Genomic DNA, 17,916 nt, shown 5'->3' with positions numbered 1-17,916 from the left:
CCCCAGCCTCTTCTGCGTCCGCACTCGAGATAACTTTGTTCTCTTGCTGCTGCTGATTTTGCCAAGAAAATAAGTCTCTATACTTGAAACTATTCCCTTTAGAAAACAAAAAATAGTCACCATTTCTTCTTCACCCTGGCTGCACCTAGGGGTGCCCTAGGAAGATTTATCAGAAAAAAAATGATTTCCCTCTGTCGCTTCCAGATTCAGCATCCTTGCTGGGAAAGACCCATTGGATCTGAAAGGGACCGAGGAGGAGGTGTGTTTTAAGAGGCATTGTGGTTTTTTGAACATGTAGGTTGCTTTGGGTAATGTCGACATTTTAACAATATTTCTTCTCCCCGTCCATATGGGAGTGGCTAAAACGAACAACTCAGGAAACTACAGATGCTGGTGAGGATGTGGGGCAACGGGAACCGTCTTGCGCTGACGGTGGGAATGTGAACTGGGGCAGCCGCTCCGGAAAACAGTGTGGACGTTGTCCAAAAAGCTAAAAACAGAACTACCCTACAACCCGGCAATGGCACTACTAGGAATTTATCCGAAAGATACAAAAATGCTCATTCGAAGGGGCACATGCACCCCATAGTTTAAAGCAGCACTTTCAACAATAGCCAACTTATCGAAGAGCCCAAATGTCCATGGAGTGATGAATGGATAAAGAAGATGTGTTTAGGGGCGCCTGGGTGGCTTAGTCGGTTAAGCGTCCGACTTTCGCTTAGGTCATGATCTCACGATTCGTGGGTTCGAGCCCCGCGTCGGGCTCTGTGCTGACTGCCAGCTCGGAGCCTGGAGACTGTTTCAGTCTGTGACTCCCTCTCTCTCTGACCCTCCCCTGCTCACGCTGTCTCTCTCTCTCCTAGAAATAAAAAGAAACATTAAAAAAAAAAATAAAGCTCACTAAGGAATTCTATCATGCAGCTGGGTCTGAGGAGAGTAGATAAGAGAGCAGGGATTGTTTGTGTAGCTTTTTCCTGAGTGAGGATACTGTGGACCCCTCAGTAAACAGGGAAGTGAGAGAGCAACGATTAGACTCCTTCCTCCATGACGATGCAACCTGCCTGCTCGGAAAATACCCCGGCAGCTGGAGCTGCCGTCGGGGACCAGAGACAGGAGCGACGAGGCCCCTTGAGGTGCGGCGTCTGCGTTTACTCTGCTCAGTCTCCTCCTTGGGTCTTAGGCCAAACACTTAGGGAGCCGATGTTGGGTTTTGGGGAGCTGCCCGTGGAGATCTGGGACCCACTGTGGACGCAGTGTCCTCACCCCGCATCTGTGGCGTCGGACGACAGGGCTGGCACAACGCAGCTGTTCGGGGAACGTTTGATGGACAAACGGCTTGGTGCTGGGCAGAGCGCACTCGCCATTTTGCAAGTAAAACTTGCCCGTCTCCTCCTGTGAGACCCTCGACTCATCAATTACAAACATTAACTGTAAATTATACTTTTGCATAGTTAATTCAGCCTCTCATTATGTATTTAGTGGAGCTCAGCAGGCATAAAATTCAGTAGCAAGCTTTGGAGCAGATCCAGTTTCTGTCTTCTGTGATATTTGGAAAACGTGAAGTTTTAGTAGTGGACCTTGGAGCGTGTCTTTCCTGGAAGGCCTCCAACGGGCTCTGCTTTTGGCTTCGCTCTTGGAAGGAGTTCAACCCTTCTGGGAAGGCTGATAGCTTCAAAGGCTGCGTCTGCCCCCCGTCTCCGCCAAGCAGAGAGTCCTCCTCCTTCCTAGAGGGGAAATTAATATTAACCTGACCAGTGGAAGGAAAGAGAAGTGTGAATATCAGTGCACTTGGCTCCTGGAGCAATCACTCATTCATTATTCATTCAACAAATATTTATTGAGCACCTCTTATGGTCAGCGCTCTGATGTGTCATGAAGATAGAACAGCGAGCACTGAGAAAAGGGAGGCAGATGGTGAATGACCAAATGCATCTAAATGTCTAATGTGTCGTATGGTGATTCAGATAAAGTGGCTGAGTGAGTCGTGCATAACAGGGCGAATGCAGTGGTGGATGAGCCATCAAGATGTCTGGGGAAAGCAAGTGCAAAGGCACTGAGGTAGAAAGAAGCTTGGTGTCTTTGAGTGCTATGAAGGAGGCCAAAGGAGAAAAAAACTGGGAAGAAAATGGTAGACGAGGAGCAGTGCAGGGGGAGAGAGACACTGAGCTAGCAAGGTATAGAAGATGAAAGCTACTTCCCAATTGCTAATCCCAAGGACAGGCTCGGAATTGTCAGTCAGTGAATGTTTGTTATGGCAGATTCAACATCTGCTAACAGCAGCACTGGGTGGATTTCCAATCTGCAAAGTCTAGTGTGCAAAACAATATATACAAACATTCTATTCCCACTTTCTGTTCCATAGCAGGAAAGGTAATCTGGTGGATTCCAAGCTTGCAGGGGCATTTCACATTCAAACACAGCCCATCAGTTTATCGAGCTTTGCCTGATTTTCTTCAAGATTAGCCCAAGTGGGCAGAGTGGGGTGACTGTGGACTATGGAATTAGGTCCTCAGAAAGATGTTCCATCCTCTGGCTTCATCCACAGGGATGCCCTGCTGTGCTGGGTGTGGTCATTGTTCGATGCTGATGTTCATGAGGTTTCCATGTCTCCACCTGACCTCTGAGTGCACCCCGGATGCCCCTTGCAGGAGACGGAGGCCAGGTCGGGGTCTGCCTCTGTTCTCTCCATCGGTGGACTTCGGTAACCTTCCCTGGAACTTGGTGAAAATTGTACCGCTCCCCTGCACCACTCAGGGCCTTTGGAGGCCGGGCAGTGGGGTGGGCTCCTCCTCCCCCTGCCCCTTGCACCCCAAGCTGATTCTGTTCGACCTCTGCCGCACCCTGGCGGAAAGTACAGAAGATAATCTGAGGTCTCGAAAGAACCGTCAGGACCCACATTCCTTCTCTGTTGCTGTGTAACAAACTGTCCCAAGTTCACTATCTTCAAACACCTATTATATCTCATAGTAAATAGGACATCCATGGGCAATTTCTCTATTGGCTTTCCCTAGACTCTCTTATAGAGCTAAATGTATTCGGTACAGTACTGGGAGCTAGGAGGGCTGGGCCTCTCTCTCTCCATGCGATCTTGCATCTGGGCACCCTCACGACCCAGCTAGATCTGAAGGGATGGACTCAGTGCTTTCCCTTGGGGGCCGGGACCGCCATGGCGGCACCAGGAAAGCCACCGTGGTGGCTACAGAACCCTACGAACCTCGGGATGTTGTACGGGTCCAACCTCTCCCACCCAGACCTCCGAGGTCCTCTTGACAGCTGTAATTCTTAAAGTGTAACCTAATTTAGCTAAAATTTCAGCTACTTGCCAATTGATATATCATACATCCCCGGTGTGTTAGGTTCAGGAAACGGCAACCTACATGGAAAATACAAGCGAGCAGGAATGCACGTCTACAGCGGAGCCACTGTGTGGCCCAGGGATCCCTGCANGGTGGGGGGGGTGGGGGGGGGGGGGGAGCCCACAGGGATGGAGAAGAACTGGACACCTTCCTGCTCTTTCTCCTCACCTATCAAGGGCTCTGCTTGGCCCGTGGTTTTGTTCAGCTTACCTGTGTTCCTCTCATAGACCCCAGTTTATTTGACTAGTTGGATTAGTTGCCAACATTCCCACAGCTGTGTGTCGGGCTCCTATGGTGGGTAAAGCTTGCACATTTATCTGCCTAAATATGCACAGCACCCTGCAAGACCGGGGTGTATATCCCCATTTCAGAGATGAGGACACTGAGACATGAATAATATGAATAATGGCCCCAAGGCTAGGTGTGAGATTCGTATCCAAGGCCGTGCCTCCAAAGCCCGGGCTCGTACTCACCCATCACGCTGCAGCAAGGAAAATAAGTGACGGGCTATGCTCCAGTCAAATCCAGGGGCAGAGCAGATGTGAACCTGACACCCAGGAGGGACAGTTGGGTCAGGGCCTGGGGGGCTTGACTAAGGTCCTGTTTTCTGCTCACCTGCTGCATTCAGCAAACCCCAGGAGGATGAAGGTGTGCAAGTCCTTCTGGGTTACTGAACAGCAGAAATATTATAGGGATAATAACTACCACTCGGCAGATAGTTGCGATTGTGTGTTCTAACCTCTACGCGTGTGCTATGCCATTTATCCCCGCAACAGTCTCATGAGGTTGCTTAGCGCAGATTAAGAAGCTGATTCTTGGGGCGCCTGGGTGGCTTAGTCGGTTAAGCGTCCGACTTTCGCTTAGGTCATGATCTCGCGGTTCGTGGGTTCGAGCCCCGCGTCGGGCTCTGTGCTGACTGCCAGCTTGGAGCCTGGAGCCTGTTTCAGTCTGTGACTCCCTCTCTCTCTGACCATCCCCTGCTCATGTTGTCTCTCTCTCTCTCTCTCTCTCTCCTAGAAATAAATAAAACATTAAAAAAAAAATCCTAGTGTTCAAGTGCCACCTCTTGAGATTCTGATTCCGTTGGTCCAGGGTAGATCCAGGTATCAATAATTTTTTCTTACTCCCTCCAGGGGATTATAACATTCAGGCAAGTCTGAAAGTCCTGCTTTATAGGAAGAGAAGGCTTAGGTTATGTCCACGAGGGCTGCGATGCACCTTTGAAGCCGTGTCTTTGGTATCAAGGTGATTTGCAGGAGAGCACTCACAGTAGAGCACTCACTTTCCACTTCCCTTCATACACGTACTTGCTCCTGTAAAATTTGAGGCCTTGGGGACTGAGATAGAGAGAAGGTAACTGTTTCTTTTTTAAATCCAAACTCGTAATCTAGTTCAAGGGTGCTTGGAAACAGGGCAACCTTCCAGACTTTTCTTCCCCCATCTGCCCTTCACAATTAGCGTGGATCCTGAATTCTGTCCTGCATGCTAATTGCAGAGAGCAAGGATGAAAGATGAAAGATCTTTCCTCACTGCCCTGGCATATTTTAGGGTGTGTTATTTCAGCCATTCAGGTATCTCCTCTCAGCCCTTCGAGTGTAGGCTTCATGATGCAAAAGTAATCAAGGACAGTAGAAAATTAGTTGTGGCCCCATCAGCCTTGATGACACAATAACTGGTTTTGTCCCGGGTTCTGGCCCTGTATGTTTCCTTTGCTCCTGCCTACTCTTCAGGTCTTTTTCTCCACACTTTTTAGTAATTTTGAGGCATCTGGTTACGTTCCTTTTCCTTGGCCAGTCAACCCAAGGTGATTTCTAATTTTTTTAAATGTTTGTTTATTTTTGAGAGACAGAGAGACAGAACAGGATCAGGAGAGGGAAACACGGAATCTGAAGCAGGCTCCAGGCTCTGAGCTGTCAGCACAGAGCCCAGAACCCAGGGTGATTTCTGTTGCTTGCAACTCGCATCCTGACCTGATCTCCTTCAGCACCACGGAGAGCTCTTAGAGATCAGCTTTGAGTCGGTGTTGACATTGGGGTCAATGAGATTATCTAATAAAGTCTTCCTGGAAGGGAAGCGGGTATCCTTTGCCTTCATGAAATTCACATGAAGTAGAATGCATAAAATAAAAGCCTGGGCTGAGTGACTCTGTTCTCCCGGACTGGCTTCCCTATTCTGAGGTTGATTTCTTCATTTTGTTAGCCTCATTTCTTTCTGTAGGCATTATTCTGTCGACGGTGGCTGATGAAATCCCTTACACCTCATAGTGGGGAAGGAAAGTCCTGATGGTGTCTTACCGCATCCCCCAGACTCCATTTTCTTACAAGATAGAGTTCAGTAGCTAAAAGGTTTGGTAAATTGGGTTTCTACTGGTCCAAACTTTATTATGACTATTGGGGGAATTTATTTGTTTTTGAGTAAGAGCTTTTTTGAAGCCAATTTTGAAAATCTCTTTCAAGAGTTACTGCAATAAATCTACACTATTGATTTAGCAAGTGGTGGTTCTTGGGCACTCTCTGGAGTCACTTAAGTGTTTAAATTCCTCTCTTTATTACTCCAACAGTATCACAAGCCCCAGATGGGCAGACATGAAAGCCTCTTGGTGCCTTCAAGGCAAAAGATTAGCAAAGATTTCTGTCAGCTCAGAGACAGCAGGAGGGCGCTGACCACAGACAGAACTGCAGACAGATTTCTTCCTTTCTTGGTCTCCATCTGCCAGCAAAACGTGTGACACCGTGGTATCGTGTCCGACAGGGACAGCTATGGAGTAAATGCAAATCTGAATGAATCCCAGGTTGTAATGAGTGGCGGAGAAGAACATCTCTACGGTGGCTTGTTCTCAGGGACTCCTGGACCAGCCCTAAGGGGCATGTTTTAAAGGTGGCTTTAGGGGCGCCTGGGTGGCTTAGTCGGTTAAGCGTCGGACTTTCGCTTAGGTCATGATCTTGCGGTTCGTGGGTTCGAGCCCCGCGTCGGGCTCTGTGCTGACTGCCAGCTCAGAGCCTGGAGCCTGTTTCAGAGTCTGTGATTCCCTCTCTCTCTGACCCTCCCCTGCTCACACTGTCTCTCTCTCTCTCCTAGAAATAAATAAAACATTAAAAAAATAAAAAAAATAAAAAAATAAAGGTGGCTTTAGGCAGTCAAACCTCAAGTCACCGAGAACAAATGCAGTGTCAAGTCGTGCTAAAAACAAGAACAGCTAACATCTGCTGATGTTCGCTGGTGCGAGACTGTTCTAAGTTCATGACACCTATTTGCTCATTTGCTTATCCTCACACCAACTCTATGAAATGGGAAAGAGTCACATCTCCAGTTTGCAAATAGGGAAGAGGGCCGAGTTGCCCAGAAGTGCCAGGATTTGAACTCAGGACCCACAGCATGATCGTACCACTTGCTGTGTTTCCTTAGCAGAGCCATGCGTTACAGCCTTGTTCCAACCTCCTCGTTCCCTCCTCCTCCTTCCGCTTCTCACTTCTTCCTTCCTACGTTTTCTCTCCTCTATTCCTTCCCTCATGCCTTGTTTTCTTCTTCATCCTCTAAATAACTACTTCCCGGAGGCCCAATATTACAACATGTCAGGTTGGAGCTGCTTTTGGTGCTGCAGGGAGGACGTTGGGATCAACTCCAGCCCCACGGCCCCCGCCGTCACTGCCCCGTGGTGCGCTAAGGGTCCTGGGCCCACAGTTTGGAAATCATCTCCCTACATCGCCTTCAGGACCAACATCTTCCACCTCTGAGCATGATGCTTCTATGAAATGCTGCCTGCGCAGCACAAGAATACCCTCTTCCCAAGCCAGAGACCGCAGACTGACAGCCAGCAGAGATGCTGTTTTGAGCTACATCGTGGCTAAAAGGTTAAGGTTCTTATATTTTAAAATCCAGAGACTTCATAGAAAACCTCCAGAAAAAAAATGAAAACCTTTATGATCCACAAGGCAGCGGTTGGCAGGAGACAAGTGGCCATGTACCTATTCAGATGAGCAGAGCGGGAACCACAGCCACCATATGGCTTTCTCCCCTAACCCCCCCCCAAAGTCTGCCATTTCAAAATATGGTGCAGTTCAGTTTACGTTGGGTATATCACATTATGTAGAGTTTAGGGATGAAACAGTTAATAGCCGTGTGGAGTGAGGGAGAGGAAGAAGAGGCATGACGCATAAAAGTGAACCAACGAGCACGTCCATTCTCTCCTCCCAAAGCAGTTCCTCGTCCTGAATCAGAATGTTTACTCCCGAGCCTCCCTGGGGTGCATCTCACTGTTGGGCGGGGCTCGCCCGGCCTTCTCTCTCTCGCCCATTCCCGAGATCCCTGCAGACGTGGGCCAGCTCCGCCTTCTCTCCGTCTGAGGTCTCCAGCCTCCTGCAAAGCTGTGCCAACCTTCTGCCCCAGCACCATCCTGATGCAACTCTGACCGAGATTCTGCAAAGCTCCGGGGAAAGCTGGAGTTTCCCCCAAATTGTGACTTCTAATTATTTTTCCATCTTGAAACCATGAGTGAGCATGAGTGGGGGGCTATGGGCACCTGCCCAGGCATCGCCTTCCCCTCGGCGTTGAGGACCAAGGAGTGCACACACCCTTCCAGGTGCAGAAACACCAGAACATCTCTGCTCTGACACTTGTGCAAAATAGGAACCGTGATTACCTCCGAAAAAGTTTTTATTGGGATTTGAAATAATATACTCATGGGACCTGGTCCAGTGCCTGGTACACAGGGAACATTTCATACACAGTGGCTTCTTGTCTTTATTCCTTTTTAAAAAATTTTTTAAAAATGTTTATTTTTTCTTGAGAGACAGAGCATGAGCAGGGGGAGGGGCAGAGAGAGAGGGAGACACAATCTGAAGCAGCTCCAGGCTCCGAGCTGTCAGCACAGAGCCCGACGCGGGGCTCAAACCCACGGAGGTGAGATCATGACCTGAGCCATAATTGGACGCCAAACCAACTGAGCCCCCCAGGTGCCTCTTGTCTTCATTGTTACGTCACATTGAGAATACCTTAAGAAAGTAACCCCATTGCCCACAAAAACCGTATAACATGATGTCTTTCAAAGTCACAAAGGCAAACTCTGCTTCTCTCTTCTCTTGCCCAGCCTTGCTGCCGACCTTTGCACAATGGCTGTGGGAGAGGGCACAGCTGGGGTGTCCATCGAGCTGGCCCCTTCTGCATTACAGCGTCCTCCCTGGAGAATGGGAAGGCCATCACTTCAAGCATCTGGATGACAAAACTTAATCTCAGTAGGTGGTGTCAGCTGTTGTGATGCTCAGAATAGAGTTTTACAAGAAAATGAAGGTGGGTGTAGGTCAAGGCGTGTTGCAAACTCTATCCTATCCCAGCGGGGCCACGAAGGATCTTGGGACACCTGGGCTTCTGTCTCGTCCGTCACTAAGGAAGTTCACCGGCAGTTTGTCAAGCAACTACTGGGCGTGTCCAGCGTACGCAGCACGGGCCCAGCTCTGCTGCAGAAGGAGATGCCCAGGGGAGTGTTCCTGCTAAGAGAGCAAGGTTCACCCCCTGAAATAAAGCCATGTCTGTCACTCAGGGAAGAGACAGACTGGACCAGAGCAGGTGGGGTTTCTGGGGACCGAGTCAAGCAGGCTCAGATCCCTGTGGGCTCAGCTGCCAGACCACGTGTGACACTCCAGACTCCAGACACTTCTTCCTCATTTTCCGAGGCAAGTCATTCATTCTTGAGATTGCACGGCTCATGGATGGATGCACCAGACCGTGGACTCAGGTTCCCTCCCAGAGGGTATCCCGTATCCCATAAATCATGGTTTTCACAGCACCACTTCCTTTCCAGAGAACACAAGGCAGATTCCCGAGTCCTGGGGGCTTTGGTCAGTGTGGCAACCTCCCGGTCACCTCCTCCCCCAGCCGCTGATCAGGGCTGAGGGTGATGAGCTGGAGAATTAGCCTTCTGGGTGCTGAGCAAGACCCCAAAGATTGGGTAGGTGTGTCCTTCTCACCCCAGCGACTCTTCCTAGTGGCATCGGCACAAGTTTGGATGCAGGGTTTTAAGTGTATTTATTTGAGAGAGAGAGAGAGAGAGAGAGAATCCCAAGCAGGCTCTGCACCGTCAGCACAGAGCCCGGCGCAGGGCTTGAACTCATGAACAATGAGATGACCTAAGCCAAGATCAAGAATCAGACGCTTAACTGACAGAGGCGCCCAGGTGCCCCTGGGCTGCAGTTTGTAAGCAGACTTGTTTCCTTCGTAATGTGCTCTGGAAAGTTCCCCTCGACTCCCCTGGAAACACGTGGCCTTCCTAGGGGATGCTGCCCCAGCACAGGCAGGAACGCCCAGGACACGGGCCAGCGGGCACTGAAGACCCTCCCCCGGCTCTCCAGCCACCAGAATCCTGCCCGCCCTGCAGACCCTGCTGCGTGCCTGGGAAGCCTCCTTCCCGCCTGTTTCCACCCATATCGATGCTATCGATTCAGCAGCTCCAGAAAGCTCTCCAAGTTCCCTTTCTCTGACCTCCTACAACAAGGGCTGGTGAACATTTTGGGTGAAGGTGTAGATGATAAATACTGCAAGGCTCTGCAGGCTTTCCACAGCCTCACACTGAGACTTGACCCGGCTCCCGCAACACAAGAGCAGTTTACACAGATAGGCAGCAGGCTGGACTTGACTCACGGCCGCGGTTTGCCAACCCCCATACTGGAGAAACTGGCTGAGTGTCTCATGATTCTACACTTGACCTCCAGCTGTCGTGAGAGCACTGGCTCAGGGATCCAGAACGGCCACCTTCACTCTGACTTTGTGTGGTCGTGAGCAAGCCATTTCCTCTTCTGGGGCCTTCTCTGCATTGTCTGAAAAACAAGAAGTTTGGACGTCGCAGGTTCCCACACCTGCCAGGGCAAGTTTGCTAAAAAGACACGTGTCTGGGGTCACCTCAGATTTAGAGTATTGACCAGGATGCTTTGTTGGGGACCACAGAGTCCCATTAGCTAACGAGCCCCTCTGTCAAGGCAGAAGAGGCCGTGTTGAGGTGTGTAAGGCAGTTCCCAGTGACGAGGCAGCTGGAGGCAGGTGGAGAAAGTGACTGTGGGCCCATTAGCCTGAGACGCCCGCTCCAGCCCGGAACTGCTCACTCCCCCGTAGCTCACTGGCTCCCCTGCCTGGGTCCCCGACCGGCTTCAGCCCTGCATCCAGGCGCTGAGGCCCCGTTGTGAGTGTCAGCCTCTGCCAAACGGGAGAAAATGCCAGGGTGGGTCAAAGGTGGTAAGCAAGCCCCCTGCCGTGACTGGCTTGCCCACCAAACTCCGCTTAGAGGGAGTCTCTTCAGCTCAAAGGTCTCCCAAGCTCCTTCCGCAGGGGTGAGGCTGCGGGATTCACCGCTTGTCTGAGGAGCTGGAACAAACCGGCCCAGACACCTGTTAACACCCAGCCCTTCAGACTCTGCCTGGTTCCTCCTTCATGGGTGCTGCTCCGTCCTAGCCACCGCGTCCCTGATGTGGAGGCGGCACCCGTGCCTACGCGCCATCCCCAACAGGTGTCTGCTTTCCCCTTAGACGAGAGCTGCAGCCTGACCATGCACGGAACGTGGTCAGCTAAAAGCCATTTTCCTTTGCTCCCTTCCAGAAGCAGCAGCTCGTTCAGCGAGGTCGTGCGGATGAACTTCGAGATAGCCAGCTTCAGCAGCCTCTCGGGGACGCAGCCCATCGCCTGGCAGGTGGAGTACCCGAGGACAGCGACCACAGACACGGCTGTGTCCGAGATCTTTGTCAGCCAGAAGGACCTGGCGGCCATCGTCCCCCTGGCCACGGTAAGCCTGGCGGGACCCTGCCTGCGTCCCCAGGGGCCTCCCCTCTGTCTGTCCCAGGATGCGGCTACCACCAGTGTCTCAGGGGCGCTGGTACCTCCCTGTGCCTTGGGGAGGGGCCATGCCATCAGTCCAGCCTTTCTCAGCCCAGTTACTGCCCTGTGACCCTCACTAGGCTCACTGCAGCCCTGTCCCTGTTCGTCACCTGCTTGGTTTTCCTCTAGTTGTGCCATTTGTTTTTCTTGTTGTTTTCTGCTCCTTTTATTTTGTTCTCATGTATACAGTGTAGTCTTGGCTTCAGGCTCAGAACCCAGTGATTCTCCTCTTTCATATGAGACCCAGTGCTCATCCCAGCACGTGTCCTCCCTAATGCCCATCTCCATCTATCCCATCCTCCCCCACCTCCCCTCCCCAGGAAACCTCAGTTTGTTCTCTGTATTTAAGAGTCTCTTAGGGTTTATCTCCCTCTCTGTTTTTATCTTATTTTTCCTTCCTTTCCCCTATGTTCATCTGTTGAGTTTCTTAAATTTCACATAAAAGTGAAATATGATGCTTGTCTTTCTCTGCCTGACTTACTTTGCTTACCATAATACATTCTAGTTCTATCCACGTTGTTGTAAATGGCAAGATTTCATTCTTTTCCATTGCTGAGTAGTACTCCATTGTGATATATACCACATCTTCTTTATCCATTCGTCATTCAATCATTTGGGCTCTTTCCATAATTTGACACAGTGACCGACAGCCTGTTAGCATGAGACACTATAAACATTGGAGTGCATGTGCCCCTTCGAATCAGCATTTTGGTATCATTTGGATAAATACTTAACAGTGCAGTTGCTGGGTTGTAGGGTAGTTCTATTTTTAATTTTTTGAGGAGACTCCATACTGTTTTCCAGAGTGGCTGCACCAGTTTGCATTCCTACCAACAGTACAAGAGTCTCCTTTAAAAAATTTTTTTAATGTTTATTTATTTTGAGAGAGAGAGAGAGAGAGTGATTAGGGGAGGGGCAGAGAGAGAAGGAGGAAGGGAATCCTAAGCAGGGTCCACACAGTCAATGCAGGTCCCGACGTGAGACTTGAACTCACAACCATGAGCATGACGGAGCTGAAATTAAGAGTCTGATGCTTAATTGACCAAGCCACACAGGCGCCTCTCTACTCCCTTTTTATGAGGAAGCATCAGGCCACTCTGTATGTTAGTCAGATAAGCAAGGCCAGGCTGCTACCACAAAAAGAAGCCCAGAAACTCAGATGCTCAACACAACACAAGTTATTCTTGCTTATATTTCACGGCTTAAATGGTAGGGGGCTGTGTTCTGTGCCGTGTCTCCGGGGCATCACCATCTTGTAGCTACAACATCAGGAACACGTGGCCTTCATGGTCTCCGTGACAGAGGAAGGGGCACGTGGAAAGTCACACGCGAGCTTCTCTAAGCGATGGCGTGGAAATGACATGGGACTCTTCCACACACACGCGGCTGGTTATAGGGAGTCCTGTGGCCCTGTCAGATCTTCAGAGGGCTGGGTGAGCACTGTCGCGGGTCAGGTCAACACATCATTGGCCCACGTGGATCGCAGCACAAACCCATGCCGTGACTTCTGGCTCGACCCTGTGGCCTCTGGAAATGAGCCAGGGAGAGAAAATGGTGAGAAACTAGATGGTAATTTTGCCCTGCAGTTGCTCACCTGCATCTAGCACGCTGGGGCCGTGTCCAGGGCCATCCCCGAGCTCAGCTCTGCTCCACTAAGGATGCTCTACCAGGAGGCCCAAGAGGCTGGCATCTCAGAGGCGCATGGAGAGTTCTCTCAAGTTCAGCTACCACCATCTTTGCCAGAATTCTCCCTCCCTCACGCGGAGCCTGGCGCGGGTGTTGTAAAACCAATTTCTGCCCAGCTTGGTGATAAGCAGGCTTCACTGATATCAACTTGGGAAACACGTCAATTAGGACTCTTGGGGTTACATGTGACCGAACGCCACCCAGTTGGCTCAAGCACAGTGAGATTTTACTGGCTCGTGTGGCCTGGAGTCCAGGTTCCATCCTGGCCTCACATCTGCCCAATCAGGACTCACCTCCATCTCTGGGATGGTTTTCTCTGCCTCTTGGCTTCCCCCTGAGCCTATGCACGATGGCAGCCAGGCAGCTGAGACTCCTGCCAAATGGTTCAAGCCTCGAGCCCACGAAGAGCATCGGCTCATTTCCAGAAACAGCGACCAAGGTCTCCTCACCTCCTGCTGTCTGCTGGAGACAGTCACCGTGGCAGGGACGTCACACGCCCAGAGTGTGCACGGGGCTGGAAGAGCCGCCATGGAGGTCCTCCCTGCCCTCGCCTCACCCTCCTCCTTCCGCATCCGCACGTTATCACCTGAGAATTCTGTCTCATCTCCAAAGCCGTCCTTTCCACCCATGCGGCAGGATGGACGCATTGAGGACTTATCATGACCCCATCCCAGGAGCTCTTCTGAGTTGGCACAGACTTATTCCCACTCCCTGGGCCCTCCCGTGGGTCAACTCAGCTTGGCACCGGCACCTCCGCCCACCCCCAGTGCAATAAGCCTGCACTCACACCCCATGACCCCAGACAATGTGCACAGAGGTCCCGTGTGCCCTGCTCTGTCTCTCTTCCCCACCCTTCACTGATGTTGTCTGCACCTCATAATAAACCACTCGCAATGGAATCCTTCTGGGAAAACCCAAACAAAGACACGCTCAACCCCACAAACCACGTGAGTTTGAGAGCACAGTGGTTTCCGGATCGTTTCACTATAAAACATGAGAAAGGACACCAGGCAGCAAACAGGACCCATGGCCCCTCCTAATATTTGACACGCGAGGAGCTAGAATGCCTTTTCCGAGTAATGAAGCCACTCTGTGCACAGGGAATCCACAGTCCCTGGGAATCCACAACCCCAGGACCCAACCCAGCTCGTGCTTGCTTCTCTAAGCACAGATTTCCGGGAAGGCAGCCACACCCGTCCCTCCCTGACCGTCCATGGCCGCTTACGCTGGACACAGGAAGAAGGGAGTAGTTGGAGCGGTGCTGACCGGTCCACAGCGCCGCACTGTCAGCCCTTTCTGGAAAAAAGCATGCCGACCTCTGCTCAAGAAAACCTGAGTCGCTGTTGTTGGGCCCCCCGGAAATTGAATGAGGCGAGGGCGGGGTGGGGCCCAAGCACCGGTGGGTGAGTCTGTGCTACAACCATGGTTAGAGACGGAATGTCTGTCAGACCTAAAATGCCATCGCTCTCACATGACTGTTATCAGGCTGCCTTGTAAGAGCTTGTCAGCAAATGTGCTGGCTTACATTACAGACTCCAGTCAGAGCTCAGTGAGGCATACAGACCCTGCCCCCCCCCCGACCCAGCCCCACGCAAAGATGGCTTGTGTCACATAAAACATCTAGAAAAGTGTTCTCACTAATGTGCGCTCAGACCACCTCGGGATTTTTCTTGGAGGCAGATGCTCATTCAGGAGGTGTGAGTTGGGTATTTTGAAAAGGTCCTGAGTTGGGCCAGTGCTGGTGGCCTGGCAGACCACACGTTGCGTGTTGAGGATCCAGGTAGCACAATCTGTCATCCAGGAAGGTGGTTTCCCTTCTGCTGTCCTCTGTGCGTCCCTCCCGGTTAGTCGCTGTGCAGGAGGCTCTGTCTGCAGGGTGGCCGCGGGCACTGCCACCCTGACATGTTAGTAGCATCTCGACCAGCGGGAGAAGACCAAAGCCTTGACGCCAAGAGTCAAGCCAATCTCCTGGGACTGCTCTCGTTAGAAGTGATTGGCTCGGCTCAGGGCACATGACCACCCTAAAGCCAATCACCGAAGCCGAAGGACGTGATGCTCTGATTGGAGGGGTCTGGGGGGCCTGTCTTCCCGGAGCAGGTTCGGCGGAGTCAGACTGAGGCTGGTGGGCATGGTGCATGATGGGAAATTCTGGCTGCCACCGGAAAAAGGGGGAGCGGACAGACTCAAACAGCAGATCCCTCACCACAGAAGGTATTATCTACTCCCAGGACCTGTGAATACATTGAGGTTGGAGAACGATTCCTCTTGACTTCAATGTCCAAGAATAGGCCTCAACAATGTATAGCCCAGGGGCCGAATTCAGTCTGCTGCCTGTATTTTGTACACCATGCAAGCTGGGAATGCTTTATGTGTTTCCAAATAGCTATATTTTGAATAGTTATATAAGGAGCATTCTAGTATGTCCATTTTGCCTCTTGACTGGCAAACCCTAAAATACTTTCTACCTGGCCCTTTAGGGAGAAAGTTTGCAGACTTATGACAAGGAGCATCAACATCAGTTCTAGAGTATAAGAGCTGAGCTCGTATCCTACCTGTTTAAACAGAGAAGGCGTTCAGGGGCACCTGGGTGGCTCTGTTCGCTAAGCGTCCGACTCTGGATCTCAGCTCAGGTCATGATCTCATGCTTTGTGAGACTGAGCCCCACATCAGGTTCTGTGCCTGGGATTCTCTCTCTCCCTCTCTCTCCGTCCCTTCCCCACCTTGTGCTAGCTCTCTCTCTCTCAAAATAAATAAATAAACTTAAGACCATAGGGGCGCCTGGGTGGCTCAGTTGGTTAAGTGTCCGACTTCGGCTCAGGTCATGATCTCACAGTTCATGGGTTCAAGCCCCACATCGGGCTCTGTGCTGACAGCTCAGAGCCTGGAGCCTGTTTCAGATTTTGTATCTCCCTCTCTCTCTGCCCCTCTCCCACTTGCTCTTTGTCTCTCAAAATAAAATAAAGACATAAAAAATTATTTTAATAAAAAAATAAAAATAAACTTAAGACCTTACTAAAAAAACAGAGAAGGTATTCAGATATTGTGAAAAGTAAAATCATGACAAGGATATGAGGTATTATTTTTGTCATACTTTCCAAGGGACAAGAAAGCTCTTTGAAGCCAGATGTGATTATTAGGGTTGTTGAGTTTTTGTAAATGCCTTTCACTTAAGATGCATTAATACTTATGTCAGACCCAGAATCCATTCGTTTGCGAGTGACTGTGAGTGAGTTCAAACTGGCTTCACCCAAATGATCTTTGATGGCCCCACACCTCTGCACGGGGCACGAACTGCCAGCCCATATTCAGGTGCTTATGTGAGGTCATCCCGCAAGGTCCGGTGTGACTTCCACTCTGCAGAGTACGTGGAAGCCTGGGGACTGAGGTGACAGTAGACCGCAAGTGAGGCAGTTTGGAGGAACTTCCGTGCTCGTTTTAGTATTTTCAAAGATTTTTTCCTCTAGAATGAGCTTCAGTACAGTTTTAAGCAGCCAAAGCGTAAACTTTTATAGGACGTAACTAGCAAATATATAGCTGCCGCTTGACGGGGAGATGAGAAATGTGTTTCCAGAAAGCAAACAGGAAGCAAATCCTTACGTTACCTGTTAGCAGCCGGCGAGTCCCCTGGTCAGGTCTGGGAAATAACGAAGCGAATTGTCCCAGTTGCCGCTCGTTCTAAAGAAAAACAAACGTCAGAAAAGTAGATAGAGGATCGCCAGGTGGGAAATGTGCCTCAGTGGGCACGTTTCTCACCTTAAAGCCAGGGCTTCGCACGGGCCCTCCTAACTCCAGGGAGAACGCTGGGAATGCAGTCACTCTGCAGGGCCCTGGGTCCCTCTCAGCCACAGGTTCCTTCCAGCTCCCATCGGGTCCCTGAGGTGGACCCGAGGCTGTGCCTCAGCTCTCCTGCAGAGGGCGCCGTCGAGGCACCGCCTCCGGAGCCACACTGTCCCTTGGCCCTGCTGTGTGTGGAGAGCACTGACTGCAGAGCCTCCCTTTGCTCACCCCCTTTCCCGCTTACCTGGAGGCAGGAAAGCCCCGGGTCTCAGCCTTCTGGCCTCAAGCGTCCCCTCCCCTCCAGCCGCCTCTCCTGCCCGCTCTGTGCCCACTTCAAGCCGGGGGCCTGGAGGGGATGGACGCAGAGAGCCCCCGGGGCAGCCCAGGTCAGGGCTGCGGTCAACACGGCCCCCCCAGATGAGGGAGCCTCAGGGGCCCCAGAGGTGTTGAGGTTCAGTGCTGTGGCCTAAGAAAAGGGGATTCACATCACAAGCTGGAACCCAATGAGCGCGGCCAGACGCAGCCCTGCAGGTGACGGTCCGTGTAAGCAGGCAGGGGTGCGGGGGGTGGTGGTCTCTCTTCGAGAGTAAAGGGGCAGCAGAACGCACTCAGGCTCACGCCAAGCCCTCGTGACGTGCAGGCCACCGTGGATGTTCACGGGGTGGGGGGTCCCNGGGGGGGCTGGGGGGAGGGAAGGCAGCAGATGGCAGACAGGTAGGTGTGTCGTAGGACCGGACCAGGTGACAGTAAGGCACTGCTGTGAAGACAGGCGATGCAGGGAACCGGGTGGAGCATAACTGTCCCTGTTCTCCCTCGCGCTGATTCAGAAATAAAAGACTGAATTCCATGCCTGGTCTGGAGAAGGCAGGGAGCCCTAACGTGCGCAGATACCGGGAGACTGAGTTCCCTGGCAAGAGTCACCCCAAATTTTGAGGAGGTTCTTGGCCTCTGCAAACCTAAGATGAAGTCGTTTTCCTTGACTTTGAAACATGGTGGAAACTTGGGTTGTTTTTTTTTCTTATATCAAGCTCTCAAGATTCCTAGACCGTGTCTACATCTCTCCACATAAGATCATATTTAAAATCGAGTGGCTACGGCCAGGGCTGGTTAAAGGAGAGACTTCTACTTGTTCTCATGTCTGCGGGATGACGATCTCGCTCCTCGCCTCCCCGGGGCCTCAGGGAGAGTCATTACGGTCAGGGAAGTCCCCGGGGCGCCGGGCCCAGTGTCCAGGAGGAGC

General features: G+C 51.4%; 1 protein-coding gene across 2 annotated transcripts in view; it reads left to right on the top strand.

Annotated features, from left to right (window-relative positions):
* Window positions 1-17,916, top strand: part of TMEM132C (transmembrane protein 132C) — a 115,150-nt gene that overhangs the window by 39,339 nt on the left and 57,895 nt on the right. For both annotated transcript variants that reach the window (XM_077761725.1, XM_077761726.1), the window contains exon 2: window positions 10,938-11,121. In XM_077761725.1, the coding sequence (XP_077617851.1) occupies window positions 10,969-11,121 (153 nt within the window). In that variant the 5' untranslated portion in view covers window positions 10,938-10,968. The remainder of the gene's footprint in view (window positions 1-10,937; window positions 11,122-17,916) is intronic.

Source organism: Crocuta crocuta, unplaced genomic scaffold (genome assembly GCF_008692635.1).
Source record: "Crocuta crocuta isolate KB4526 unplaced genomic scaffold, BGI_CrCroc_1.0 scaffold862, whole genome shotgun sequence".
NCBI classification, from domain to species: domain Eukaryota; kingdom Metazoa; phylum Chordata; class Mammalia; order Carnivora; family Hyaenidae; genus Crocuta; species Crocuta crocuta.
This window is presented reverse-complemented; position numbering and strand designations above follow the sequence as displayed.